The sequence below is a fragment of the Delphinapterus leucas genome, chromosome 6, assembly GCF_059928025.1.
Source record: "Delphinapterus leucas isolate spDelLeu-1000000601 "Yukka" chromosome 6, BTC_Dleu_Yukka2, whole genome shotgun sequence".
NCBI lineage: Eukaryota > Metazoa > Chordata > Mammalia > Artiodactyla > Monodontidae > Delphinapterus > Delphinapterus leucas.
Genome location: NC_143134.1, coordinates 26,944,573 through 26,972,304, shown reverse-complemented (window position 1 = coordinate 26,972,304; position 27,732 = coordinate 26,944,573). Strand labels below are relative to the sequence as shown.

The following is a 27,732-nucleotide window of genomic DNA, read 5'->3' as shown; positions in this document are numbered from 1 at the left end:
GCTTGTTCAGAAACAATTAAGCCATTTACATTGAGTGACACTGGTATTTTACCTCTTAGCAGTGTGTGAGAACTATTATAACTTTTCAGAAAAACAGAAATGTTGAATGATTGTTAAACATGCAAGGAGACTTTATTCAAGGGACATGGACTTCAGCTTTTTTCCTGATCTTTATTATTTACAGGATGAAAATAGGCCAATAAAAGACAGGAGCAATTAGAATTATTCAATGAGAGTATTTCTAGATGATACATTTTGGGACAATGTCAGAAAAGGTTAAGAGTGGAGTTTAGATATATCAACTACCAGTATCAAGAGAAAATTAGCAGTAGAGATTTTTCCCCCTGCATTAAACAAACCAGAGATATGCTATGTATGTGTATGTGTATGTTGACTTACACATTTCAATGCACTAATAAGAACATATTATACTTAGACCACTTTTTAATGTCTTCCACTGTAGGATCTGAGATGGTTCATTTTGATGGGAAAAGTTCCTTGCTGTACACATTTAATCAGAAATCCATGAATCCAACAAAAGAAGTTATTTCTCTGAAATTTAAAACCAGAGAGAACAATGGGATTCTACTCCACAGAGAAGGACCAAATGGTAAACATATCACCCTGGAGTTAGTTAAAGGAAAACTCATCTTATTCCTTAATTCAGGTAAAAAACTACAAGGTGGTGTTTTTGGGAATACTATTTAGACAAAAGTATCTTTTTATAATGAATTTTTTCACAGTTAAGTAATTAATTTAAAACCAGAATACTTTTGGATGTGAGGACGATCTGGCTGTGACACCTGTCACCCCATTGATTGCCAGGGTTGATTCGGCTGATCTGGCTGTCTAGGCAGGTGTCCCCTTCCACCCTCACTGCTCCACGTGCATCCCTCCCAAAGCTGTGGGCTCGGTCGAAGAGGACGACCTTCCCCGATAGAGAAGGACCGTTCTTCAGTCAAGGCTATACGAGTAGCTGTGCTCCCCTGCTAGAACCTCCAAACAAGCTCTCAAGATCCATTTGTAAGAGAACATAGGGTAGTCAAGCTTCCAAGACTCCAGACACATCCAAATGAGGCACTGCATGTGGCAGTCTGCTTTTCTTTAAATTAAAAAAAAAAAAAAATCTTTTAAGAAAGAAAGCAGACCCTATAAATAATTACTCTGAAGACCAGAACAGTCCAGGCAAATGGAAAATTCAGTGCCTAATAATAATAAAACAACTAAGATAGATATGTTACTCAAGATCAAAAGAAGATTGTATTTAGGACTAAGATAAAAGCAGATGACCAGTTCATGGGATAAAATGATGTCAGGAAAGTGTAACTGTTGTGAGAAGTGCTGAACTTCAAAATATTGTAGAAATCTTGGTATTGAACTGGATGGAACAGTGCCTTTACCCTTCCTCTCTTTTCAGGCGATGCTAACCTGCCCTCCCCTGATGCCCTCATGCTGGGCAGCCTGCTGGACGACCAGCACTGGCATTCTGTCCTGATTGAGCTCCTCGATACTGATGTCAACTTCACCGTGGACACGCACACTCATCATTTTCGGGCAAAGGGAGAGTCCAGCTATGTGGATCTTGATTATAAGGTGTGAAAATGACTTTTTAAGTATTACAGATTTTATCACTTAAATGCAAACTAAACTTCTAGAGAAAATACTGCTACATAGAGAAATTCCCTTTCCTAGTAATTCAGAATTCTGGTAAAATATTCCCTATGGGTGATAATTGCACAGTGGGAGACGCATGCTTGAGCTATTGAGACATTTTATCCCTTACAGATGTTAGTCTTCACATGAGAGTAAATAGTCATTAAGTTTAGGAAATCTATACCTGAAGAGCTACCAATAAAACAAGGAACATTTTTAAATGCAATTGTTTGCACTGTTCTTCTGTATTCCATCTGGTGTTTGGCTGGGAATATTACCTTGGAGATTTCTGTGTTTTAGGGCAATCCTAAACAGGAATAGCTACCTAGGATAACTTGGAGAAGTAATCACCGTATATTCCAACCTGATTTTTTAAGTGACAAGAAAGCCAAATGCACACAACTCAGAATACTGTTTCTTGGGATTTTTAAAGGCCTAACAATATTTGCAGCATGTTGCCTATGTGTGTCTAACCTACACTGAAATGCAGCATTTGTTCTGCCAGTTCTGCTCAGTGCCTCTCTCAGCAAGCCAGATTTCAACATTCATTTGGTATGAGTGCCCTCAGCAGCAAAGACCAGCTGGAGATTCTGGTTTTGAAAGATGTTATCGATGGCTTTATTATTCTAACCTATCAGAGTCATGGCGAAGACCAGGATCCTACAGGCTGGTTTATAAAGTAGAATATCATCACAGTAGGCTGCATTGTCACACAAATCAAGATTTACCATGGACATAAAGATGCAGCATTCTTCACCAACAAAAATGACAGAGCCATATGAGCAGCAAATTGTAAGAAGGATATTTAACGTATTTATCTAAATGTAATAAATAAAACTTTGGTAAATCTGCATATGAAGCTTCATTTGAAATTAACATGATAAGGTAAAATAATGCCAAATAGATTTGAGACAATTGTCACTGTACCTGCTAATCATACATGTTTAGGCAGATACTCAGAAAATCATTAAACAATATTATTTATGTCATTTTTTTCTTTCTAAGATCAGCTTCGGAGGGATTCCTCGACATAGAAAATCAGTGGCTTTCCCACATAAAAACTTTCATGGCTGCTTTGAAAATCTCTGTTATAATGGGGTGGATATCATTGATTTGTCCAAGAAACACAAACCACAGGTCCTCATCATGGTAAGAAAGTCTATATGCAAGTTCAAGAGAAAAGGGAGCTGTAATTTTTTTGATTGATTCAGCTTTAAAATATACCTCTTCTGAAGGCAGGGAAGGTACAAATCATATGTACAGGTATCCTTGGGGGATTGGTTCCAGGACCCCCCGATTGGAGCAATCCAAGAATGCTCAAGTCCCTTGTATAAAATAGCACAGCATTTGCATATAACCTAGGCACATCCTCCCATATACTTTAAATTGACTCTAGATTACTTATAGTACCTAATACAATGTAAATGGCATATAAATAGTTGTAAATACAATGCAAATGATATGTGAATAGTTGCTGGTGCAGGGCAAACTCAAGTTTTGCCTTTTGGACCTTTCTGGAATATTTTTTCTAAATATTTTCCTGGTTGGTTGAATACGAGGATGCAGAACCTGGCATAAAGAGAGCCTACTGTACTTTTTCGTTCATGTTTGGTTTAATTTTTATATAGGTATGGAAACAGATGAATACTTTCACAAAGATGTTAAAGTACAATCATATAAAGCTTTTTAATGCAGTGTCTTTTTTTTTTAATTAATTAATTTATGTATTTACTTTTGGCTGCATTGGATCTTTGTTCCTACATGCAGACTTTCTCTAGTTGCCGAGAGTGGGGGCTACTCTTCGTTGCGGTGCACGGGCTTCTTATTGCAGTGGCTTCTCTTGTTGCGGAGCACGTGGGCTTCAGTAGTTGTGGCACGTGAGCTCAGTAGTCATGGCTTTCGGGCTCTAGAGTGCAGGCTTAGTAGTTGTGGCACATGAGCTTAGTTGCTCCACAGCATGTGGGATCTTCCCGGACCAGGGATCAAACCCATGTCCCCTGCATTGGCAAGCGGATTCTTAACCACTGCGCCACCAGGGAAGCCCATGTCTTTCTCTTTGATTGGTTTCCTCTTCCTTCTTTCTCCCTTCTTTCCACATGGCTAGTCCCTCCATCAAGCTGAGATGTCAATAAGCTAGCATTTGTCCTTCCTTCTTTGGTCCATAATATTATACTGATCTATAAAGGAATCCTGTATAGATAAGTACACTCATACTCACACATGTATTTATGAATTTATATGCCTTCATATTTGGCATTGTTAAAAAAAATCATTTTATGTAAGCTTTTCTCCATCTTGATTTTCTAATTCAACTATACCTTGTAGGAATTCTTTTCAGTTATCAGGAATAGTTCCACGTTAGAATTTCTATGTCACTTTCCATTATGAAAGTGTACCATTATTTATTTAGTCATTTCCTACCCAAGGCATCTGCTTTATCTCTACTTTTTTACAACTATAAGCTCACAATTACACATGTGTTTTCAGATACTGGGGGCTTTCATTTTGATGGGACAAAGTTTCGAAAGTAGAATTTCTTGGTTGAAAGTTTGAAACAGTTTTAAATTTTAATAAATGTTTTTGGATTGCCTTTCAAACATGACACTTCCCACCAGCAAAATATGATAGAGCCCTTCCATTACATCTCAGGCAGCCACATGTTCCACATCTGTTAGACTCTTGCCAGCTCAAGGAACATGAACTAATATCTCATTGTTACTTCATGTTTATGTGACTACTGGTGAATTAAATAATCTTTTCACCTGTTTCTTGCCCATTTGGATTTGCTTTCCTGATCATTGTTCAGTCTTACTGTTTTCCCTATTTTTTATTTTATTTTTTTAACTTTCTGTTAATTTACAAGAGAGTTTTATATTTGATAGATAATCCTTTGTCATTCATAGTCCATATATTTTTTCAGATTTATCAATTTTATATTAAATATGTTAAGTATATAAATATTTTTATTTGTATGTGGTCAGTAGGTCTGTGTATTTCTTTATAGCTTTGGAATGTCTCTAAAATTCTATAACCTGTACATGGTCTCATGGATTTTCTTGTAAGAATTTTTAATTGGTTTTATTTATCTATTTATTTTTAATTTTTTAAAAATTAAGTCTGATTGAAATTTATTCTTTATGTGATATATGATAAAATTTAATTTTTATATGCTGCCTTATTGATATCCATTTGTTCCTACACTACTTAGTAACTAACCCAAACTTTATCCCACATAGTTGAATTTCATTACATACTAACTTTACATATATTCTCAGATCTTTTTGTGGGTCCCTTATTCTGTCCCACTGCTATGTCCATTCCTATAGTAATAACACAGTGACTTGATTACAGTGACTTCATAGTATGCTTTGCTATCTGGTAAGTTAAGTTCTGCCTCACTCTTTTTCTTTGCATTGTATTTTTTGGAGAGAAAGGGCAATGTTTGGGGATTTATTCTTCTATCTGAAATTTATGAAAATGTTTTTAATCCCAGGGAAAATTTTTGTAGAGAGCTTAGTTGGAGTTACATTAAGTCCTTCCCATCCAGACACTATAATTAAAAATAGTTTGGGGGGCTTCCCTGGTGGCGCAGTGGTTAAGAATCCGCCTGCCAGTGCAGGGGACACGGGTTTGAGCCCTGGTCCGGGAAGATCCCACATGCCGCGGAGCGGCTAGGCCCGTGAGCCATGGCCGCTGAGCCTGAGAGTCCGGAAACTGTGCTCCGCGACAGGAGAGGCCACGACAGTGAGAGGCCCGCGTACCACAAAAAAAAAAAAAAATAGTTTGTTCCTGGAGCAATGGAAGTATCCTAGGGATTAAAAGTGTCTTTAAAAACAGAATTATATAAAAAATAAAAACAACCTGCTAGGCAGGTCAGATCTTAGGCTGACTGATCGCCCTCGGTGACTTGGTTTGTGAGAGCTTTGGAGACAAAACTAGCCTGCCTATGGCAGGACCAGCCTGGCCATATCCTTTTCTTCAGACGCACGAAAGCGCGTCTCCTACCTAGAGTAAGATGTATCTGTTACCTGAGTGACACACTTATAATCTCATTTACATAACCAAGGCAAGTACAAGAAAGTTCTTGGTGTATGTTATGCTTGGTGCTAGCCTTCACATTGGATAAAAACATCTAGTACCTCAAGGGAAGAAAACTGTCTCTCCTACTCTTGTATCCCACACCCAGCATTAGGCCTGGGAGAGATGTGGCTTGGGATTCCTTTGCAGATGCTGAGAAATGGAGAAGATGGACAATTTCTAAGAGACTCAGAAATAGGTTTGCCCAGCTGAACAGTGCTTAAAGGGACCTATAAGGTAAATCTGGATTTAAGTTTCATGGGGAAGCCTAATTTTTAAAGGCCTAGATTGCTGGATCATTGATAAGAAATTCTGTAAATTTTGGAAAATCTGTTGTCAATGAAATGGAAACATCCGTCCTGTGTCTTCCTAAAGCCTCTTTCACTGTATTCACAGGGAAATGTGTCCTTCTCCTGCTCGCACCCGCAAACTGTCCCCATGACTTTCCTGAGCTCCAGGAGTTATTTGGCTTTGCCAGGCACCTCCGGAGAGGACAGAGTGTCTGCCATCTTCCAATTTCGAACGTGGAACAGAGCAGGGCTGTTGCTGACCAGTCAGTTTCAACACAGGTCAGGAGCTTTCATCCTTGTTCTTAATGATGGAAAACTCAAGCTGAGTCTCTCCCAGCCTGGACATCCAGTAAGGGACGTCACAGCAGGTAATAAACATCTTCTCTGTGATTATGTATAGGTATTTGACATGACTGTACCTTCTTACATGTAAACCTAAGATTGGTGATCTCTAAAGTAAATGAATGACTGAATCCATGAGATATTCATAATCCTACTAGAGGGAACTAGATTCTTTTTTCCTTTGAAATAGGTAACTCCAGGCTGTTGGTGTGTCAGTCAGTGTGACAGAAGTTTACCTACATCAAAGCATAATTATCAAAAAGTTTAAAAATAAATGATTATCAACTTATGGTTAACAAAGGGGGAGGAGAGGGAGGGATAAATTAGGAGTTTGGGATTAACAGATATGCACTGCTATATATAAAATGGATAACCAACAAGGACCTACAGTATAGCACAGGGAACTATACTCAATATTTTGTAATAACCTGTAAGGGACAAGAAACTGAAAATGAATATATGTATTTATATATGGCTGAATCACTTTACACCTGAAACTAACACAACATTGTAAATCAACTATACTTCAATAAAAAAAGAAAATTAAAAAAAGAAAAAAAATTATAAGTTTGTAGTCAGTAACTAGCAGTAAACTTGAAATACTAGAAGACATTAGCCTAATCCCAAGTAGTCTTGAGAAAATAGATTTCTTTGAACTGCCTTTTAAACCTATATACACATTGATTTTCAAAATAATGTAAGTTATTTTTCCCTCTTACATCAGAGCCGCTGCTTCCTTTGTACCTACTTGTTTTTGATAAGGCTTCTTCTTACTGGGTGAATGTTCTGTAGTTTTCTGAGAAGAACCTGTTTATTTCTAGACTCACTTCTAAATCATGTTATTTTTGAACTTTGGGGACTGCTTTGCATTTAAAAGTGATAAAATTTAAACCCAAGCAGGACCATGACATGTCATTCCCTGAATGTTGAATGTGAAAGGAGTATCTTGCCTGACCTATGGTAATCAGTTTTGGACTAAAAAGCTGGGAATGAAAATTAAATTTTCCCTTCTTTTTATAAATAAAAAATATGTGATGGTCAGCATGCAAATGAACTGAGTTGATAGTGTCAACTCAGGTTCAGTAAATTGCCTAATCTTGGTTTGTGTAGATTTATAATTTACATGTAATATGAGCTAAAAGAGATAGCTATTTAGTGTTGTTTCACATGGATACACACCACCCTTTCTCCCAACACACATATATATTAGTTATTGAATTTTTTGTAAGCTGGCACTGACACATAAATATTTTATTGCACCAATTTTTAAGGTTTTACAGTGTAATGTGCTATTTTTCAGAAGCAAACCAAAGAGAAATTTCTCATGATGCTTGCTGCTTGCTTACGTAGCACATAAAGGGGAATCTTTTATACATTTGAAATAGTTGAAAAATAAAACAGGCTGCAGTGTTTTTCCACTTTAAATCTTGTATCAAGTACCCAACCCATGTATCAGATTGAAACTTAAATTTCATTAAATGACATTGAAAAGACATCTTTGAACGTATTTCCAGGTTTTAGATAATTTTTCCCAATAGTTACCTCAAGATAGTTCTGAAGAGATTGAGAAATGTACCAAGAGTGGATAATCTGGTGCATGTGTGTTCATATGGCTGAGCCCAGGTGGGGAAGGGTCGTGGAAATAGAGGAAAAGTGGGAGCAACAGAGGAAGAGGGAGAAAATGAGTGTGCGTATTCACCGATGGAGTTCCCTTTATGTAAGAAAAGACACAATTCCACCCTTTGCCAAATTGTCTCATTCCCATCCCATGCATGTTTCTAAGTCTGCCTCTGCCCCTTTGATATATAGCCCACTTCTTCTCCTGAAGCCTCAGTGTCCTCATCTTTAAAATGACACTAATATGAGTTATGGTGAGAATCCAGGGATATAACATATATAAACTCTTAGCACAGCACTGTTTATTAACAACTTCTGGTTATTAATATTTCAACACTAGTCCCACAGCCACGGCATCCCCCCAGATTGAAGCCTTTCGAGGGGCTGGAGGAGTGTAATAGAATTAGCATCATCTTCATAGTAGCACAAATCAAAAATACAAAATCTACTCTCTGGTCTCCATCCAACCTTTGACAATAGTGTTGCCTGGGAAACAGGCTGTCCTTTCATCAGAAGTGAGCCGAGTTGAAACCACACTAAAGAAAAACAAAGGATGAGAATTATAATGGATAGATGGAGAAAATGAATATAAATGCCTGCATTTTATTTTTAAATTAGAATGACCACTTTTTCTAAGAACAGTCTTGTATTATATAGGCGAATGGCATCTATTACAAATTGAAGGAGATATTCTGAGGGCTTTCTGCAAGTTCTCCCATGAAATAACTCCGTATGCTAGATAGGTAGAGAGGGAGAGAGGACAAAGGAGGGGCGAGAAGGTGAGAAAGGGGGAGAGAAAGAAAGAGAGAGAGGAAATAGTTCTCAAAATCAAACTAAATACTGGGTTTTAATGACAGATTTTAAGTGGACATAGTTATCATACTGACAGGTATACTATGTAACCTTTAAGAGAAACACCAAATGATAAGACTGGAAGGAACATTTAGAGATTTTTATTGTTGTTCATTCTCTTTAGCTCTAGGATTACAGAACTTCTTTCAAAACTTTATTTCAATTTCATAATATATGTTTTAAGTGTCTAACCTAAATCCTCCATATTCTAGTTCTCGGCTTTTCTCATGATCTTTCATGAACCAATGTTGAGTTTTTGAAAATGTTTCTGGCTTCACAAATATAAAACAAAAAGCAAGCGTCTAACATTTTTATTGTGTGTACATGTGCATGTGGTAGAAGTAACTAGTGACTTTAAAACTGTCCCCTCCCTGAAAGTGAGAAAGTGTTGGGAAGTAACATAACTAATGTTTCTGAGAAAAACTAAGTTATAGCTGTTTTCACAACAGGATCTTTGACCTTCTGTGTCATGTTAGAAACATTTCCCATTCAGGTGGATCTTGAGTCCACGTCAAAGTCATTAGTGAGAGATCAAGCAGGAAAAAAAAAGCTGGTTTGAAGAGCATTTGAGAGACATGGATTCACATGGTCAATTGGGCTATATATACCAAAATATGATATTAAATTAGATAGGACTGGTTAACTTTCTCCCAGGAATACCACCATATTTGGCGGGGGGCGGGGGGGTGGCTAACATCTCCATTGGACTCTAACATAACTTCTAATTCTCACAGGTTGACTTCTAAACTTACAGAGTTGTAAACAGTCTGTACCTTTATCATTCGTAAAATATATTAGTTAAATATATTGGGACATTCCCGAAGATGCTCAGATTAGAGTCATGCCAGCTGACTAGCATGCTCACACATGGCATCAAAAATTCAAGCAGTCATCCCACTGTTGTTTTTCAGTGAGCGAAAGTATTTCTTTATGACCCCCTTCCCTGTTGACCAACATAATTTCTAAAGATTCCAATTATTCCCCTCCCCCCTTCCCCCTTAATTGAAACATGCATCTCTTGGGACTGCTGTGGGAGTTGCAGTGACTTCCTGTGAAGGGGAAGAATCCCTTGCCCTTGGCCAAGTGACTTGTTTTAGCCAATGACATGTGAGCAGAGGGGGCCTGGGCCACATCTGAGTAGAAGCTGCCAATGCCATAGCAAGATTCTCCCAAGTGCCGTTTTCTCTAAGTCGTGAGACAGGGATGGGGGCTGTGCATTAGCCTTGGTCCTGCATGAATAAACGCCTGGAACACAGAGGCCAGAGACCCAGCTGGCCTAGGGCCAGAGCAAGAAACAAACCCTAGTTGTTACTCATTGAAACTTGGTGGTTGTTGGTGTCCACAAAATAACCTAGTAGAAACTAACACAAATTGTCTGGGTGAGTGTACTGGGACAAGTACTGCTTATGGATTTATCTGCATGACACAGCATAGGTTTTTCATTCAATAGAAGACGCAGCAGGTAAGTCTGTAGGAGAGTCATGCACAGTTGGTAGCTCGTCAACAATTCAACTAATTGGCCATTCTCAACTCCACCACTTGAAGAAAATATAGATATTTTTCTCACGGATTCAAGAGACAGTGCTGCTTTTAAAGGACTGATAATCTTTTTTTTTTAAAATAATAATGTAATAATAGCTTGATATACTGTATCAAATTTGGAAAAAGAATAGAAAATGTAAAAATGACATAAAATGAAAAACACAATTCCCTCATCCAAAAATGAAGGTTAATATTTAAGAATATTTCTTGCCACTCTTTTCCATGTTTATATAATGCTTGAATTTGTACCCACACACACATACTTTAATGTAATGCTTTTATAACTTTATATTCTATGAATTTTCATGTTTTATTAATACTTAAATTATTATTTTTAAAGACTGCCAGTATATCTTTTTCTAAATAGTCTACCCAGATTATTATAGATAATGACAATATACGAAAGTAAGAAAAAGTTTTTATTTTTATAACTTATATTTTTGAAAATACCTGTACTTCTCAACATCTCAAACTAGATGGACTAGATGAGACTGAAGTACGTCCGATGCCATGTAATTGGAAATATTTTATCATTTCATGATTGTTCAGGGTCACTCATGGAAATTTTATTCAATTAAGGCCCTAAGACTTGAAGAAACCAATGCTGCACTTTCCAAGGCAGAATGTTTGCGCGATCCACTCTTGTTTCCTCTTTACCCCTTTCCTTCTGATTTCTTTCTTTTCTTTTCTATTTGCACATTTCTGACTAAATTGAGTGATGAGAAAGTGAAAAACACCCCTGGCAGTGTGCATATAGGCTGTAATATTCCTAACTGAACATAATAATTTTTGTTATTACATAAACAAGTACCAGACAGGCCAGTCCATGACTGTGGTGGATAGGATGCAAGGACCCTCTGCAATTACAAAATTTATTCAACAACCCCCTCTTCCTATTGACATGGGTAGCACTTTCCTCTAGATTAGAGTGACCAGCATACCACATCACCCAATTGCCTACTTAGAGCCCCCTAGCCAAGCCCACATCTACCCTACACCTCTCTCTGTCTCTTTGTGTCTTCCGTGGTGCATTCTCCATTGCCCAGCCAGCTAAATGACCTGGGTGAGGTTCAGGTGAGTTCTTGGTGGTCTGTGGCAGGTGGTCCAAGGTAGGTATATTGTTTTCAAGTACTTGCTCTGTTTAGAGGCATCTGTAGGGTTTATAGGAATCTCTTCTAACCCATTTTGTTGACTTCCAGGTGCTGGATTGAATGATGGGCAGTGGCATTCTGTGTCCTTATCTGCAAAAGGGAGTCACCTGAGTGTGATGGTGGACGGTGAGGCAGCCTCCATGGCTCATTTCCTGCGTGGGCAGATTGATTCAGGCGACACCTATTATTTGGGGGGTAAGTGAAAGCAACTGAGCTACACTGGCAATCAAACCATCATTATCTTTCTAGCTCCTGCCTTCTAACCCATGTTGTTAAATGAAAATTATTACCGAAGAATGATTTTTCTCTTTCAGTTGTAGTCATTGGGAATGCTGAGTGGACAAAGATGATAAATTATGGTCTAAAATGCAAGTCTACTAGTTGGCTTTGTTTAAAAGTGCACGTAATAAGATTGGTTTTAAATTCAGCACTTGTTTTCAACTATGGCTGCACATTGCAATCACCCAGAAAGCTTCAAAATTCTGATGCTTGGCTGCATCCCCAGAAATCCTGATTTAATTGGTCCCTGGACAACAGGTTTCTTGATGCTCTCTGGGTGATTCTATGTGCAGACAATATTGCAGGTCATTGCTCTCTCTCTCACCCTTAATACCTTGCCATAGGGAATTTTCTTAATGCCAAGTGACCCTTGTAACCTTTCCTTCAGATTTTATGTGCCAAGTTTATTGCTTCATGTGAGTGTTCTTCTTCTGTCTGTTGGCTTCTCTTCTGCCTGGAGCCTGGCTACTCAATGTGTGGTCCATGAACCAGCAGCATCTGCATTACCTGGAAGCCTCTTAGAAATGCAGATGCACTGTCCCTGACTTCCTGACCAGAATGTGCATTTCACCAAGATCCCCAGGTGGTTGCACTTTAAATTTGAGAAACATTCTATTCCCCACTGCCTGTACAAAGGGCATCATTATATACAACAGAGGAAGAAATTAATTTAATGGCTATTAATATGTCACTCATTGCTTAGTGATGGATTTTACCAAGACAGCACCAGGCCGTCTCCCCGGGACTGTAGTGTATGGGTGTTTGCTTGCTTAGTGGACTTTGCCTGAGTCCATCCAGGATCTTTTCCACCAGGGAGGGGGAACTTCTGAAGGTAATAAATCTCCATCCCTGGGGCATTCGAGTGAAAAATCCTGAGCCGCTGGAAGCTTAGAACTGTCACCTGTAAGATTTATTTTTTAATCTTGGCTTGAAGTCCTCTCTGACGTTATTGCTGTTTTGCACTTTATACTTGTCTTTTTCTAAAATAAGTTTGGAATCATGGTGGAGATAGCTTGATAGCCCAACAAGAAAGTATAAAATTCTCCCTTGAGAACTGACAACAAGCACATCAACCATGGATCAGGTTGTTTAATCTTTCAAGTCCCCTAAAGCAACCTTTACTGTGAAAGGTGAAAACATGCCAGCAGCTTTAAAAGATCAGAAATGTGGTGCATTTCCTTGCTTGTTAAATGTGGTGCATTTCTGACCCAGATACTCTTTTCAAACTTTACATTTCTGATGGATTTTATAGCTCTGGAGAGAAACAGATTCCTTCAAAACTAAATAAAGAATTTATCCAAGAGCTATAATTTAAAAGTTAAAAGATTTTGAAGCACTAAAAGATACAGAAAGAACAATCTGTGCTCTAGTGTTTAATGACACAAAATAAAATACCTTTAACATTTTGTATTAAAAAGTAAAAAAAAAAGTACTTTTCGAATCATCTTTCATGTTGAACATTCTACATACTCAGAATGTGGAATGCACAGCTACATGACAGTAGGTACGTCCCATAAATATTTACATACTGATGTGACATGAGTCAGTTATTACTATGAAATAGATCATATGCACACATTTTAAGAAGACTACTATTGTTTCCTAAAAGAGTATATGTGGGTGCATCCCCACATCTACAAAACTAACCACTACAACACATTTGAATCTTCCCTTGCTCCTCCAGACTTTCATTCCCCTAGTTAAGTATTACCCTGCTTTTATTAAACCAATCTTTGTATTGTTTTTCTTTGTAATCTATCATGTATGTAGGTAACTTTAAACAATAAATTGTCTTGTGTTGCCTTGCTTTTAACTTTATAAATAGGATATTCCTGCATATATTCTTGTGTGACTTGCATTTTTTTTGTTCTACATTAGTTTTTGAGGTCCAGCCATGTAGATATGAATAGCTAATCAATTTTCATGGCTGTATGCTTTTTGATGCATATTATACCATGTTTTACACACTTATTTCACCATTTTATGTTAATAGACATTTTGATTGTGCCCATTTTTTATTATAAAAATGCTATAAATATTGGTACAGCTGCTAAGAACCATCTTGCCCGTGATTTTTAAATTTTCCTCATGCACAAGCTATCTGACATTCCTAACAAGTACAGTCAATTTAGTGAAACAACAGTCAGTATCATGGTTTTAGTGGCACGCTCCAATGGTTAAGATGAATGAATGCTCAAGAACCCAGTTGTCACATTGGTTGTGCACATAGACCCAGCCGTTGGCTCCCCTAATATCTATGAAAGGACCCTAGAGCTCTAGAGGAAATGTGTTGAAAAATGTATAATGAGCCTTTCTTGTGTATTTTCATAAAATTGTGCTGATGTGCAGGCTGTCTTGTTAATATAGCTTCCAAGAAGAAAGTGTCCCTAAGATGAGTGGAATTACAAAGTTTAAACATTCCATGAGACAGTATAATGACTTTTCTTTATTACAACTTTCCTATTTTTCTGATGTAATTCTGTGTTGGCACTGAGTGGCAAAAACAGAACTTGCAGTCACAGCACTTTCTTCCTAACCAATGTATAAATTTAGAGTGACCTCTATACGCGTGGCTATAAATATCCAGTTGATTCCTACAGAACAGTTTCAGCCACTGAGTCAAACGAACTTAGTCAACTGTACGTTTTATATCGACACAGCAGCATCTTTTTTTCCTAGACAAAGAATATATACTATTTTAAAAATTCAAGTAATGCCTTTGCCAAACTAAAACAAACAAACAAAACCAAAACACACTAATTTACTAATGTTAAATAAAAAGGTGGATACTATTTTTACTCAAGGAAAACCAGAAGAGGCAGGTCTAGGACCAACAGGCATGGAGTTCTGATTCTCAATAGATTTATTATATTCACAAGTTTTATGCACATGTAGAACCCTTGCTCAGGGCCCCTTTGTCTCCATAATTCATTGGACGTTCCAGCCCTGTTCTGGGTAAAGTAGGACAGGTCAGCTACAGCTTGAGTGGAAGCTCTACCCTGAAAACTCCCATGTCTGGGTAATTATTCAATCCAAAGAGTAGCTTATGTCAGTATCTGTTTACTTATCTTTTTGATTAGTGTCTGACAGTACCGGAATATGTGTGATGTTGACATGGAAGTGAACTTCATCCAATCCATGCTTTCTAGCAATATTTGGACTAATAAAGCCAGTGTTCCCGGGTCAACTAGGTGAAAGCCAGTTAATGATATCTGATTTTTCACAGAAAACAATACCCCGTGTTCTGAAATACTCCTTGACCAGGTTTCCTTCCCATTACTGGTTTTCCTGATGGAGAGTCAACTGCAAGTTTCCAATTATCATTATATGATCAGTCAGATTTCATTGCAATGCTTCACTGTAAAAGCAGACTAGTACAGCTTGCTATTAGTTAGGGTGACCGTATAATTTCAGGACACTTTAGCAAATGGAGGAGATGATCTCAGTGATTATTTCAGGACAGAAGCATAAACCAGGGCTCTGTGGCTACCTGGAAGTCTCTATTTTGGCCTGGCAGCCTCAGAGCACAGCTTTCTTACCGTGAGAAGGGTCATCTGTATACTAATAGCAGCATTTCTTAAACGTCCCATGAGAGATCTGTGATCTAGATATCTCATTTTCCTTTTCTGCCTTTTCTTAGTCCGTGCTTTTTTTTGTAATTTGTCTTTCGACAGCAGTTTCACTATTGTATACTGTACACAGATTTTTGGTGCCTTCTATTAAGGGTGGCGGAAAGTTAAGCTCCTAATAAATACCCTTTTATGGAATCTTTGTACTACTCAATAGCATACTTGAACTGCACAGTCAGGGACTATTAAGCTATGTTCAAAATCCCTCGAGTGTCCTTCTGTGGAACATCAGCAGGCCAACAAGCCTATGACAAGTCTAATGAAGTCTCATCTGAGGACCCATTCTGGTGCAGTGACATAGTGACAATTTATCTGTCATCCTCAGAGGTACTTACAGTTCTGAGTCCCTCAGTCATGATGGATATCTTTCATTAATTTAGCAATAACTATTCAATGTCCATTTCACTCTCCATCCCAAATCAGGTCATTGATGAATGGTCCTCTGCCATTTTACCACCAGGGCTTCAGGGCAGCCATCTGTATGGACAAATGAGTGTCTCCTGCCCTGAGCTTCTCTTGGGCTGTGATACCCTACTTCCTGACCTTTATGTCATAACTGAGAATTGAGCACTCAGTGCTCAAACTTTCCTTCTTTAAAGTTTTGCTTTCAGAAAGCTTTCCCCGTGACAACTGGATATGGTTTTGTTTTCTTCTAACAGATGTAGTTAGATACTACATTGTATTTTGGATGAGTTTGAGCTGGTGATATGGAGAAAAGGAAGAAAACAGAAAAGGAATAACAGTGATTCCACAAAACTATATATTGACTTAATGTTTCCTATGTTTTATCCTAACATTCTTAGTGACTAAGTGCGGTAAGTAGAAGTCACCTATAAGATATAAAGATATACCAAGTTTCTCCATTTCCACTAAGATCAGGAACAAGACAAGGTTGCCCACTGTCACCACTATTATTCAACATAGTTTTGGAAGTTTTAGCCACAGCAATGAGAGAAGAAAAAGCAATAAAAGGAATCCAAATTGGAAAAGAAGAAATAAATCTGTCACAGTTTGCAGATGACATGATACTATACATAGAGAATCCTAAAGATGCTACCAGAAAACAACCAGAGCTAATCAATAAATTTGGTAAAATAGCAGGATACAAAATTAAGGTGCAGAAATCTCTTGCATTCCTACACACTAATGATGAAAAATCTGAAAGAGAAATTAAGGAAACACGCCCATTTACCACTGCAACAGAAAGAATAAAATAACTAGGAATAAACCTACCTAAGGAGGTGAAAGACCTGTATGCAGAAAACTATAAAACACCGGTGACAGAAATTAAAGATGATACAAACAGATGGAGCGGTATACCATGTTCTTGGATTGGAAGAATCAATATTGTGAAAATGACTATACTACCCAAAGCAATCTACAGATTCAGTGCAATCCATATCAAACTACCAATGGCATTTTTCACAGAACTAGAACAAAAATTTCACAGTTTGTATGGAAACACAAAAGACCCCGAATAGCCTAAGCAATCTTGAGAAAGAAAAATGGAGCAGGAGGAATCAGGCTCCTTGACTTCAGACTATACTACAAAGCTACAGTAATCAAGAGACTATGGTACTGACACAGAAACAGAAATATAGATCAATGGAACAGGATAGAAAGCCCAGAGATAAACCCATGTACATATGATCACCTTATCTTTGATAAAAGAGGCAAGAATTTTCTTAATTAAGAAAAGACAGCCCCTTCAATAAGTGGTGCTGGGAAAACTGGACAGCTACATGTAAAAGAATGAAATTGGAACACTCCCTAACACCATACACAAAGATAAACTCAAAATGGATTAAAGACCTAAATGTAAGACCAGACACTATCGAACTCTTAGAGGAAAACATAGGCAGAACACTCTATGACATAAATCACAGCAAGATCTTTTTTGACCCACCTCCTAGAGAAATGGAAATAAAAACAAAAATAAACAAATGGGACCTAATGAAACTTAACAGCTTTTGCACAGCAAAGGAAAACATAAACAAGACGAAAACACAACCCTCAGAATGGGAGAAAATACTTGCAAATGAATCAACGGACAAAGGATTAATCTCCAAAATATATAAACAGCTCATGCAGCTCAATAGTAAAAAAACAACCCAATCCAAAAATGGGCAGAAGACCTAAATAGACATTTCTCCAAAGAAGACATACAGATGGCCAGGAAGCACATGAAAGGATGCTCAACATCACTAATCATTAGAGAAATGCAAGTCAAAACTACAATGAGGGGCTTCCCTGGTGGCTCAGTGGTTGAGAGTCCGCTTGCTGATGCAAGGGACACAGGTTTGTGCCCCGGTCTGGGAAGATCCCACATGCCGCAGAGCGGCTGGGCCCGTGAGCCATGGCCACTGAGCCTGTGTGTCCGGAGCCTGTGCTCTGCAATGGGAGAGACCACAACAGTGAGAGACCCGCGTATCACAAAAAAAAAAAGAAAAAAAAAACTACAATGAGGTATCACCTCACACCAGTCAGAATGGCCATCATCAAAAAATCTACAAACAATAAATGCTGGAGAGGGTGTGCAGAAAAGGGAACCCTCTTGCACTGTTGGTGGAAATGTAAATTGATACAGCCACTATGGAGAACAGTATGGAGGTTTCTTAAAAAACTAAAAATAGAGCTACCATATGACCCAGCAATCCCACTACTGGACGTATACCCTGAGAAAACCATAATTCAAAAAGAGTCATGTACCAAAATGTTCATTGCAGCTCTATTTACAATAGCCCGGAGATGGAAACAACCTAAGTGCCCATCATCGGATGAATGGATAAAGAAGATGTGGCACATATATACAGTGGAATATTAGCCATAAAAAGAAATGAAATTGAGTTATTTGTAGTGAGGTGGATGGACCTAGAGTCTGTCATACAGAGTGAAGTAAGTCAGAAAGAGAAAAACAAACGCCATATGCTAACACATAGTTATGGAATCTAAAAAAAAAAAAAAGGTTCTGATGAACCTAGGGGCTGTACTGGAATAAAGACACAGACATAGAGAATGGACTTGAGGACACAGGGAGTGGGAAGGGGAAGCTGGGATGAAGTGAGAGAGTGACATGAACATATATACACTACCAAATGTAAAACAGCTAGTGGGAAGCAGCCCCATAGCACAGGGAGATCAGCTCAGTGCTTTGTGTCCACCTAGGGGGGTGGGATAGGGAGGGTGGGAGCGAGACGCAAGAGGGAAGAGATATGGGGATATTTGTAAATGTATAGCTGATTCACTTTGTTATACAGCAGAAACTAACACACCATTGTAAAGCAATCATACTCCAATAAAAATGTTAAAAAAAAAAGATATATCAAGTTTTTCCAGATACATCCAACCCTTCAGTAATTTTCTTACAAATTAAATGTGTGTATTTTCACATAAGACAAGAAAATGGTAAAGGAAGGCTGTAGAGTTAAACAGTTCTTTATGACATAACATTAAATTTGAAATGTCAAAATCCCATTGAGGTTAATTTATGAGGTTTCATTGTGCCTCTAATGGTTTCAACCTGATGCAGGCCTTGGCTTGTTTTGAATTCTATTTGTCAGAAATACAAAACATTAAAGCCTCAGTCACTGAAGGAAACGTAAAGGTAAACTGTGTGTATTTTATGAAAATTCTTAGGTAGAAAGCTAGCATCTATTATGGAGGAACAAGAAGAGGCTCTATCTTCAGTTTTTGCTCTTTGAAAGTACACCAGTGATTTCAAGACAGAAGTACAAAGAGAGATGAATGAAAAACACATAAGTACAATGAGCAAAATCTTTACTTTATAAAATTACTTATTCCATTCGATTTTAAAAATAAGAATCTGATAAAATAACCTCAAACCCCAGGCTGTAAATATTAACATAAGTATTCCTGAATATTTAAATTATTGGAAAATACAAAGCAAAAAGATGAATAATTATGACATTGTATCTAAAAGTTAAAACAGTTGTGGAAATGATGTAAATGAAACACAATTTTATAAAGCAAAGCATAAATAAAATAGGTAAATTTCGTGTGAAACAAAATTTACTTGACAATTTTTGGAAATTAAAACAACGTTAATTATTAAAAAGGTTGTGCTTCTTTCATATTTGCACATGAAAATGAAGTACTCAGTTCAGTAAATGCTTTTACCTTTTGTCCTATGTAGGGCTGTTGGTTGTGTTCCCTAGGAAGCTGCCTCTGCATGGGAGATTTGCATGTGGGTGTTTGAGTGGGGTAATTCTTGGGAACAACACCTGGAAGTTTGAAAGAGCAGCTGAGATGGGCAGAGGGACAAGTTGAACTGCAGTGCAGTTGCAACAGAAGTCTCTGAATATGCCAAGGGGGAGTCTGAAGCAGGGATGCCCTTCAGGGAGGTCCCAGTTGAGAAAATGGGTCTCTGCCACTACACTGCATCACTCCATTGTATTCTTGGGCACTGTTGTCCCTGCGGAGGGGCACAGCCTTATGAGAGTCAGCTCCCTTCAGCCTGGCAGATCCTGGGGAGAACCTCAGTCTTGAATAGGGGGGAATAATGGAGTCTGGGCTCTGTACAGCAGATTTCCCTAAATTGTTGCCTTTTACAGAAACGTTTCGCAATGACAGCATCCTCCTACCCTAACTTCCTTTTTTTTTTTTTATAAATTGTTTTCTTTAATCCAAAAAGGAGTGGGAAATGGTGGTGGTGGGGGAGTCATTTAATTATTTAATTTTTTGAGGATCACCTAAGTCCCTCCACCACTTTTTATTATGAAAAGTTTCAAGCACACAGAAGAGTGGAAAGCAAAGTACAATGAACACCCATACACATACCACTAAGGTTCAATAATTAACATTTTTCTATATTTGCATTTTCCCCTGAACCATTGAATATAAGCTACATACATCATGACACTACACCTTGAGATATTTCAACATACATCTCCTGAAATATGGATATTCTCCTACATAGTATCATTTTTGCTCTTAACAAACTTGACAATAGTTTCCTAAAATAATCTAATACCAAATCTATAATCATCGCAATTGTCCCCACGATGTTTTTATGGTTGTTTTAAACATTTGAATCAAGATCCAATCAAGCTGCATGCAATGCAAACAGTTACGTCTTTTTAGTTTATTTTAATCTAGAAAAGTCTCCCATTCCACCTCTTCCCTCTGATACTGACTTTGAAAATCGTGAGCCAGGTGTGTTGTAAAGTGTCCCATATTATGCTCTTACCCTAACTTTCCCCTTCCTCTCCTACATTGCCAATCTTGCCGTAGGCAAATTTAAGAACCTGTGATTCCTTTAGGGGACAACTAAGTGGAGGGTAGGAGGGCACTCAAAACCCTGCTGGCCCCCATGTGGAGAAGGTGGTTCTGGACCCCATCTTGTTTTGATTTTGATTTCAAAGCCATGTGCTTGCTCATAATCATAAGAGCATTGTCTCTTGGGAAACCTAGGAGGATAAAACAAAACCACTCTATAAGAATTGTGGTTGGTGAGTTACAGCAAACCAATTAATGGCTGTAGCAGAACTTGTAAAATTTAACTCTTAATTTTGAAATTAATCAAAATTCATTTTTTTATAGAATATTCTGTGTTGCTTATTTTTCTCTGTTATTTGCAATGCCATATCATTGTGAGATATTAATTTGTCTGTGTGTTAATGTTGAAAGATATTTGACTAAAGTGTCTAATTAAAAAAAGAAAGGTAAATACAAATTGCTATTAGATTTCTTAGACCAGTTATTATCAAAAGTGTTTTAAAATATGCCTGTGCCTGCACACACATGCACATACAGATGATATTTAAGTTTTTAGATGAATGGAGGGTGTCCAGGTCAATTCTCAATTTAAAATTATTTTTCAGGCATTTTAAATTTAGCAAGTCCTATTGTGCCTGTACCTTTTTTTCTGATTCTACTATCACAGGCCCTTAGTTCATCTAGTTTAACATCATGCTAAAAGGAGTGATTTCTTGAGTATGCTTTCAAAAAAGAAATCAAACTGCTTAAATTAAATGTACAGTAATTCTACTTGTCAGATTTCACATCTTCCCTTCCTCTCATCTCTCCATAAGCCTGGCTTTAGTTATTATTTTTACACGTTACCAATACCAACAAATTTTGTTCTTGTCAGCTCTCCACCATCCTATCCATGGGTAATGTGACCTTCCCAAATGGTGTAGGAAGTCTAATCTTCAGGTGTCTGCAAACGGGGGGGAGGTAGCAATTTTTGCATATGAGAAATACCATACGATATTTTTTCATAACTGTTTATTTTCTCCTGTGTGTGTCTCCATGTTCATTCAGGCTGTCCCGACAACAGCTCTGACCCTGGATGTGCAAGTCCCCTGAATGGATTTCAGGGCTGCCTGAGGCTCATCTCCATTGGTGACAAAGCGGTGGATCCCATCTCCATACAGCAGGGGGCGCTGGGGAGTTACCGTGACCTCCAGATAGACACCTGTGGCCTCACAGACAGGTAGGCAATCTCATGTCAGCATGCCTGTTTTCAACTTTTTGATAGTAGATTAAAAACAAATGAACCGCTGGAAAAGAACATATTCTTGCCCCTTCTCCATTACTGATATCCATTCCATAGGGAAAAATTATATTTACTCAATGTAAATACAATTTACAAAAATGACAAACTAAATAATTGCTTCTTTCCAATGATATTTTCTTAGAAGACACACTCTCATGAATTTTCCTTGTGTATGCCTCCAAGCTACTTAATTCACACAGAATACTATTGATGCTGTTATAATTATTGATTAGTATATACTTTAAAAAATTCGAACATTGCACAAAACAGATTAGAATATTCTAAAGAGATCATTGAGGACCCGGAAATCAAAATTCTATGTGGTCAGCTGCATTCACCTTACACTCCCTATTCTACAGGAAAAATGAAAAGTAACTCTTTCTTTGAGAAAGGTGGAAGCTTTGGGGATTTCTAGTGATGTTTGAAACACAGTAAAGAATAGAGAGAATTCAGTTACCACATACTGAACATGGTACCACTTCACTGAAGAAGACAAGAAAGGCAAAACTTTAAAACAATAGCATATTAAAATTGCTAAGCATTGCAACTTTACTGAAGTTATTTGTTAGTCATGTCTGACTTTTAAGTAATTTTGGCTAAAAGGGATGGCTTAACCATCACACATTCAAGTTTTTTTCTGTGACTGGTATGTCTGACTTCTCTGCAGTAGGAGTGCATTAAGTTCGTGTTGAGTAAATATACGCACTCCAGACATCCTCACACATCCATACACGGGCACCTTTCCAAAGTTCACACTGCACAGAGTCCTTTGTGGAGTAAATCGAATCCAAATTTAACACTAATTGAAATTCCCTGTCATGTCCAATTAACTACAAGTTACAGTGCAATCTAGCAGTGTATGAGAAGATCATAAATTCCCAGTATGTAAAATATTGACTCACAAGAACTTGAGTTCTTTAATGCAAATGTCCATGGACATATGTTCACATTCTATTCATTTGTAGAGGAAAAAAATGATTTAAAGAATTTAGACAAAACTCTCAACCCTAATTTTCAGATTATAAAAATTTTTTTGGCATAGAAAGTATAACATCATCTTCAAGTTATAATTGCAGCCAGCTCTGGCATCCTGAATCTTGGTATTGGGAGAGGGTTAGAGATGCTCTCTTGGAGGTAGAGTACATCCTCTCACCCACGGGAATGGTTTTAGTGGGTCAGGAGGGTGGGAAGTCACAGCTCACTGTCAGTAGCCTGGTTGTCACTTCAGTCGGGAAGCTCACAGTTATTTTAGTGCTTGGAGAACTCCATCACAGCACGTGTGTAATCACAATATTTATCTCACATAAAGGTTGCCCCTTTGTGCATAAAGGTCTTTATTTCAAAACTAAAACAAAAAACCAACATATCTGTGTGTGTGTGTGTGTGTGTGTGACCAAAATAGAAAAATTTCCGCATCACATTTTTAAAAGATTTTCAGGTATCTGTACCAGTCTATGGAGACATCTGTGGTATTAAGTTATCTTCCATAAAATTGAGGCTCATGGCAACTTTGTAAGTGGTTATAAAAATAGCTATTGGCACTTTGGATGGCCTATATAGTCACTACTTGTAGTTTTTTATGGTTCAACATCTAAAGACATGTCCTTACTCTCCATTCTTCTTAATACTAAAAATATTCATTTTTTCTCAACCCTTTAGTCCATACCTACTAACTGCATGTCCAATGCACCATGAAATAGATTCACTTAAAAGTGCAGCAAAGCAGATACTCACACCTGGGCTGTCCTCGGGCGCTGTGCACTATACGCAGCCATCCACCCAGCCCACCAACCAGTCTGCCCGCCCAGAGCAAGTCCTAATGTGCTCAAGTGAATCTGAGATTTATTATTAAAATGCAGCTAGCTTTATAACTTCTATCCATTGGGCACAGGAATTAATAATTCATGATACATAGCAGCATTCCTCACACTGCAAATGCTGAAAAGATGTTTGAAATCCTAGGGGTACTTAGGAAACTTTCCTGAGCCATATAAGGACTTGTGCATCACACTCTGTCTTCCTGTGGCTCAGAGGACACTTTATAGGGAAGGCAGTGCAGTCCTTTGGGACAAGGCTGTGGGGAGGGCATAGCAGTGAGGAGGGATCATGTCTTACACCCTTGGGGTTTTGGACATTAGGATTTCATGTCATGTAACAAAGGCTACATAGCTCTTTTCAGGTTCCTTTTAGGCTCAGGTGTTTGCTGTCTAGAGCACCCCCAGCCATGGATGGTGCTGATGGGGTCACTTTCCTCACTTCCACTGCCTTTGACCCAACATTAATCTTCTAGATGCTACATGTGACATTGTGCATCATACATCTTGGGGTTCTTTTTAATAGAAAATAACACATTTAGAAGAAAATTAATTACCACAAACTTTAAGTTCTTATTTATGAAAAAAAAATCTTATCCCAAAACATTTCTAGGTAAACTATGATATTCTTTATCATAAAGCAGTCATTTTCACTGCGTTGAAAAGTATGGAATCTATTCTAGTATGATTTTAGAGAGGTCCAACGTGTCAAAAAGAAGGGCAAGAAGCTACTTTGTTCAAGCGAGGGGTAAAGGGGATGGGCCCTGCTCGGGCCAAGCCACCCTTTCAGTCCAATGGGATTCTTAGGTAACATGATCTGAAATACCACCACTCCTAATACTCTGTGAGTTTGCTATAGACTGTCCTGTTCTTCGACTGTTATAGCAATTTGCTGACTGTCAAGGTATGGATTCCCCATCCTATGCATTCACCTAGTAAACCTCTCCAGAAAGATAAGTAAGTCAGGCACCATTTATTCCACATGTGAATCCCAGCTGGCCCAAACTGATTTTGAAATTCACAATCTTAAGGTTGACAAACTGTTCTGAAATTTGTCAGAAATTAAAAATAAGCATATCCAGGAAAAATTTCAAAAACTCTACTATATATCATTTTATTTCTTTTTAAAGTAAAAGTGAGTTTGCCTATTTCCAGTTCTTACTGACAGTTGAAATTTTCCCATATTTTTCCAAAGAAAACCAAAATAGTTCTTTGGTTAGATCTACTGGAATTTCAGTGTCTGGGAGTGTAATTTGTGCAGTATTAGAGGAGAAAAAAATATCATAAAATAGCCAGATGCTCCCTTTCATCTTTTGTTTTTCCTACTTTCCTTTTAACGATGTTTGTTTTACCTTTTCTGATTTGCAGATAAGTGGCTGTTGGGGAGCCGACTGGGATGAAACAGGGTTGTATGTTGCACTCTGGGTATTTCTCTACATGTTCATACTGTCCTGTCTTCTAAGCAGAGATCCTATCATTGGTGTGAATCTCTCTTTTTCTTAATACACTTTGTGGTAGTTTGTTATGGCAGTAATAGAAAAATAATATAACATTTATATAAAATTATGTATAAATTTATAAATCTATACACACATATTTTCCTTCTCTAAGGTGAGAATTTGAATACATTTTAGTTTTATATACTTGCCTGTATTAAGTCCCTCACAATGAACATTTTAAATTAATATGCTTTATTTTTTAGAGCAGTTTTAGGTTTGCAGAAAGTATAGAGAGCTCCCCTTTATCTCCTCTCTTCCCAGTCTCCTCTCACACAGTTTCTGTATTATTAACATCTTGTATCAGTGTTGTACATTTATTATGATTGATGAACCAATATTGATGCATTCTTATTAACCAAAGTCCATAGTTTACAAGTTCACTCTTTGTGTTAAACAGTTCTATGGGGTTTTACAAATGCATAATGTTATGTCTTCACCATTACAGTATCGTACAGAATAGTTTCACAGCCCTAAAAATCTCCCATGCTTCACCTACTCAATCCCCCTCCCTTCCCCCAACCCCTGGCCTGGAAATCACTGATCTTTTTACTCTCTTCATAGTTTTGCCATTTCCAGGATGTCATATAGTTGGAATCATGCTCTACGTAGCCTTTCACTTTGTAATATGCATTTAAGATACTTCCATGTCCTTTGTGGCTGGACAGCTCATTTGTTTTTAGTGCTAAATAATATTCTGTACCACAAGTTTGTCCATTCACCTACTGAAGGACATCTTGGTTACTTCCAGGTTTTGGCAATTAACAAAGCTGCTGTAAACATTTACGTGCAGATTTTGGTGTGGAAGTAAGTTTTCAACTCATCAGAGTAAATACCAAGGAGTACAACTGCTGGATCATTTAGTAAGAAGATGTTTAGTTTTGTGAGACACTGCCAAACTGTCTTCCATTTTGCATTCCCACCAACAGTCAATGAGAGTTCCTGTTGTTCCTCATCCCTGCCAGTATTTGGTGTTGTCAAACACCATGTTTGGATGTTTGCTATCCTAATAGGTCTGTAGTGTTATCTCATTGCTTTAATTTGCATTTCTCTGCTGACATGTGATGCTGGGAAACTTTTTATATTTTTATTTGCAATCTTGATACCTTCTTTGGCCAGGTGTCTGTTCAGATCTTTTGCCCTGGGTTTTAATTGGTTATGTCCTTATAGTTGAATTTAAGAGCTCTTCCTATATTTTAGATACGAATCCTTTGTTAGATACGTGTTTTGCAAGTTACCCACTAGTCTATAGCTAATCTTTTCATGCTCTTAGTGTCATTCATAGAAAAGAAGTTTTTAATTTTACTGAAGTCAAAATTATCATTTTTTTCTTTTGTGGACTGTATCTGAAAAGTCATTGCCAAACCAAGGTCACCTAGATCTTCTCCTATGTTATATTCTGAGAGTTTAACTGTTTTGCATCTTACATTTTAAAATTCTAAGGTCTAGTTTGAGTTCATTTTTGATAAAGATGTAAAGTCTGTGTTTATATTATTATTTTTTGTGCATGTGGAGACCCAGTTGTTCCAGCAGTTATTTGTTGAAAAGACTGTCCTTTCTCCAGGGAGTTGCCTTTGCTTCTTTGTTAAAGATGAGTTGATTATTTTTGTGTGAGTCTGTTTCTGGGCTTTCTAGTCTGTGCCATTAATCTATTTGTTCTTTTGCCAGTGCCACACTGTCTTGATTTCTGTAGCTTTGTAAGTCTTGAAGTTGAGTAGTGTTATTAGTCCTTTGACTTTTTTCTTCTTCAATATTTTGTTGGGTCTTTTGCCTTTCCATATAAACTTTAGGATCAGTTTGTTGATATCCACAAAATTACCTGCAGGGATTTTGACTGAGATTCCCTTGAATCTATAGATCAAATTGGGAATAACTGAAATCTTGCCAATTTTGAGTCTTACTATCCATGAACATGGACTATCTCCACTTATTTAGATTTTCTTTTTTATCCTTCATCACAGTTTTGTAATTTTTCTCATATAGATCTTGTATATGTTTTGTTAGATTTATGTCTAAGTATTCTATTTTTTTGGATAATGCTAATGTAAGTGTCGTGTTTTTCATTTTAAATTTCAATTGTTCATTGTTCATTTATAAGAAAGAATCCTGCAGCTTTGCTATCATCACTTATTAGTTTAAGAAGTTTTTTGTTGATTATTTGAGACTTTCCACATAGACAGTCATGTCATCTGTGAACAAAGATGGTTTTATTTCTTCTTTCCCAATCTTTGTACCTTTTATTCCTTTTCTTGTCTTATTGCATTAGCTAAGACTTCCAGTATGATGTTTGAATAAGAGTGGTGAGAGCAAGTCTTTGCTTTGTTCCCATACTTAGAGGAAAGCATCTAGCTTCTCACCATTAAATATAATGTTGCTGTAGGGTTTTGGAGATTTTGTTTGTTTGTTTGTTTGTTTGTTTGTTTAATCAAGTTGAAGAAGTTCCTCTCTATTACTAGTTTTCCAAGGTTTTTTG

General features: G+C 37.5%; 1 protein-coding gene across 1 annotated transcript in view; it reads left to right on the top strand.

Moving 5' to 3' along the window:
* LOC111167644 (contactin-associated protein-like 3) overlaps positions 1-27,732 on the top strand; it is a 187,695-nt gene that overhangs the window by 100,602 nt on the left and 59,361 nt on the right. Inside the window, exons 5-10 of the mRNA XM_089912900.1 lie at positions 464-667; positions 1,418-1,593; positions 2,659-2,802; positions 6,127-6,388; positions 11,573-11,719; positions 21,715-21,886. Coding sequence (XP_089769026.1) covers positions 464-667; positions 1,418-1,593; positions 2,659-2,802; positions 6,127-6,388; positions 11,573-11,719; positions 21,715-21,886 — 1,105 coding nt within the window. The remainder of the gene's footprint in view (positions 1-463; positions 668-1,417; positions 1,594-2,658; positions 2,803-6,126; positions 6,389-11,572; positions 11,720-21,714; positions 21,887-27,732) is intronic.